Source organism: Aplysia californica, unplaced genomic scaffold (assembly GCF_000002075.1).
Source record: "Aplysia californica isolate F4 #8 unplaced genomic scaffold, AplCal3.0 scaffold00952, whole genome shotgun sequence".
Taxonomy (NCBI): domain Eukaryota; kingdom Metazoa; phylum Mollusca; class Gastropoda; order Aplysiida; family Aplysiidae; genus Aplysia; species Aplysia californica.
In genome coordinates this window covers 242190-245591 of record NW_004798222.1, presented here as the reverse complement: position 1 = coordinate 245591, position 3402 = coordinate 242190, and the positions used below count along the sequence as shown (strand labels likewise).

The 3402-nt window shown below is 42.0% G+C and overlaps 1 protein-coding gene across 1 annotated transcript in view; it reads left to right on the top strand.

The window, feature by feature from the left end:
* The first annotated feature begins 295 nt into the window (after window positions 1–295).
* LOC101848248 (CCCH-type zinc finger protein moe-3) overlaps window positions 296–3402 on the top strand; it is a 10181-nt gene continuing 7074 nt past the window's right edge. The window contains exon 1 of the mRNA XM_005110832.3: window positions 296–477. Within this exon, the coding sequence (XP_005110889.1) occupies window positions 418–477 (60 nt within the window). The 5' untranslated portion in view covers window positions 296–417. The remainder of the gene's footprint in view (window positions 478–3402) is intronic.

Here is a 3402-nt window from a genome sequence, read left to right as displayed (position 1 = left end):
AAGCCACTGAGACAAAGAACTGTATTCCTCTGGCCCATCGCGGTTCTCTTCAATCGAAGTGAGAGCGTAGTGATTCAGAAAACGAATGGCCAAGGTCTCTTTGACCTTGCACCATTGTTGTAGTAGCGCTACTTCACACAAGGTCATGTTATGCTTACAATACGAGAACCCAATCAGATCGCTGCGGAAAAGGGGGGGCTGCGCCACACTGGCTGCGCGAGCGCGTCATGATTGACGTGTGCTTGGCTCCGCCCCGTATTTTTTTCTTTCCACATCGGCTATATAAGTTGGCCGCATTTCTGGCGGGAGCGACAGCGCGGTGGGTGAAAGGATAACTACTACAACTATCGGAGTACACCGAACAGGATATCGGTTGTTTTTTTCCGTTCATTTCAAACTTTGCTTCAGGCACTTGCCATGGATACCAGACTTGAATTTCGGCCCATCCAGGCAGACAGTGGAGACACAGTGGGTCCGGTAAGGGACAGTGTAGATAAATACAGATATCTAGATGTAGATCTAATCTAGATCTAGATTTAGAGTGTTATGTAGACTAGTTTACTGAGAACGTTTTTGTTAGATTCTAGTGTGAGTAGTACATAGATCTAGATTCTTAGCCCTACGCGATTTCATGCAGTTAGGCAATACCGCCGGTTGAAGTTTGTTTTAAACATGCAAATTTTGTATTTTGACTTAGATCTCTAGATCTAGATCTAGATAGAATCTAATTTAGGAATTACATCTTGACAGAATTAGGACCGGTAGGCTAACTTAGATTCTTGATTTCTAGATTCTAGGGCGCTCTTTCGGTAGATCTAGTTCCCACCCCGCAATTTTATTAACGGGTTTGGGCCACAAGAGTAGGGGGGTTTCAGGGGGGCTTGCCCCCCTGACCTAATAAAAATAGGAAGGGGGGTCATGCCCCCCCCCCCCCCTGAATTTTACCATAATTTAATATTTTGCAGTTGTTAGGTTTGATATCTTAGCTCACCGCGAATCAAACGTATAGATCTAATCTACAGATATCTAGAATCTAGTATCTAGATCTAGATTTAGATCTAGATATCTAGATGTAGGTCAGGCTCAAATAAGGGGGGTGGGAACTACCGAAAAACTACATCTGTTCATTTCAACTTGTTTTTGCTGGGTTTCGTTTTGCGCTCGTTCTTGGTTAAGCCATGAGCCTAGATCTAGATCTAAATCTAGATCTAGATCTAAATCAGATCTAGATCTATACCTACTATAGATAGCCTACTAGATCTAGAAGTCTAGATCTAATCTAGATCTAGATCTAGATCTTCTACTAGAATTCTAGATAGCTAGATCTAGATCTAGAATCTATCTAGATCTACATTAGGCTAGTCTTCAGTGTTGAATGTGCACTGTGCAGCCAATGTTTCTCTTCTTTGGCTCGCGCAGTAAATTTGAAAATTGGCCCGTTGCCGGCCGGGGGGGGGGGGGGGCGCAGCACAGAATGGCCCTATTATCTTGACTTGGTGGCCAAAGAGTCTGGATCTAGGTTAGAGAATGTAGCCTAGTCTAGTGCTTTATACCGGGAATGGACGTGAACACGAATGTAACCGGCTAGGCCTATTCTAGGCAAGAATCTAGGCTAGACTACTCATCGGTCGATGTAGGGGCCAGCGCTTTCGGTCCCGGAACAGCGGGATTTTGAATCTCATCGGGCGGCTCTTGTTGATCTAGATCTAGATCTATCTAGATCTAGATATTAAGATCTGGATTTCTGGATAGATATACTTGAATCTATATTTTTGTCTTTGTAGTGTTTTGTAGATCTAAATCTAGTATATCTAGATCTAGAATCTAGATCTATCTCTTAATTTGTGTGTGTGGGGAGGTTGCGGTGACTTTCGGCAATGCTCCTGTGGTGAACTCATTCAGTTTTTCCCCGCAGATGGGTGGTCCCGTAGAATAGCTTAAGACAAGTAGAATCTAGATCTAGAAAAATCTAGATCTAGAGTCAAGGCTGGATTAGATATCGGTATTTTTTTGGTACCCCTCCCGTTACACATTCGGCTAGAATCCAGATCTACCAGTTGTCCATTCTCTACTAGATCTAGATCAAAAAAATATTCATAAATCATATTGATGCACTGAACACGAATATCTTTATTTCCGTCTCAAATTAGATTAATAGTTTTTGAAATAGGCCTATGATTGTTCTTAAGATAGGCGTGCTTTGGACCAATCGGGGAGGGGGTCAGAGAAAATCGGGGGGGGGGGCGTTTTAAACTAGATTCTAGATCTATAATTTGATATTTTACAGTTAAATATGAAATTTTCTTGAAAATACTTAGATTTTTTAAAGCGCAGTTTTAGTGGCTTCATGTGTGATCTGCAGTTTTGACCCCCCCGAAGCAGTACATCTGTGTGCAGGAGTGGAAGTAAAAATTCTAGATTTCTGATCGCAAGGCTGCTGGTGGGAGTTATTGGAGCCACACTGAGGTTTTTATTCATAGGCTAGATATATCTAGATATATCTAGATCTAGATATAGGTTTTAGGTCTTGACAACCTACTGGCGATAGGGTTCGTGGTGAAGAGGGTAGGATTTTTTTTTTTTACGTTGACAAGTGAACTGTGCAGTGAGTTTGATTATTGTGATCTGACATCAGTTCTGTGCCGTTGGACGTGTTTTTGTTGGTATCGAGGAAGAAGAAAGTCATGAAGATCCAGGCCTATGATCAAAAGATCTTTGGTGGGCCCAGGGATAGATATAGATCTATGGCCTAGGCTAGGGCATATGATCTTGGCCACAGCGTCGATAATGGTTGTGTTTGTATCGCGAACTGCTGTTTACAAGATGCGCGGTCTGGTAGCGGTAGGCTTGGCTGGGGGGTTGTTTTGGTTAGTGTGAAGTATAATAGGCCATGTTACTGCTGCTCAATTTTTAAAAAGAAATTGTAGATCTGGATCTAGATTCTAGATCTAGGATCTAGAGTTAGACAGTCGTTAACACGATTTTGAAGGATAACTAATCTAATTGGAGCCTAACTAATTACTTAACCTAGGCTAGGGTCGGTCGGTCGGCAGGTACCATTTTAAAGTAGCGACGAAGGTCGTAGTCGTAGGCTTGGCCAGTTCACTCGGTCAAAAAAATGTTCGCGTGTTATACGATCTTTGGTTGCCCAGCGATACGGGATAGGCCTAGCGAAATTCGGAATTGTGCGATATTTTCAATATAAGGAGACAACGTAGCCAAGGCTTAGTAGAATCTAGGAATCTAGGAATCTAGAAATCTAATCTTAAAATTATTGGACCAGCGGACTGACTTTGCCTATGTCTCAACTTAAGAAATTCATAATTTTCCCGTTTGTAATATCTCTCAATGAAGAATCTCGGACCGGTAGTCTATCTAGATTTATTCATTAAAATTTTGTCA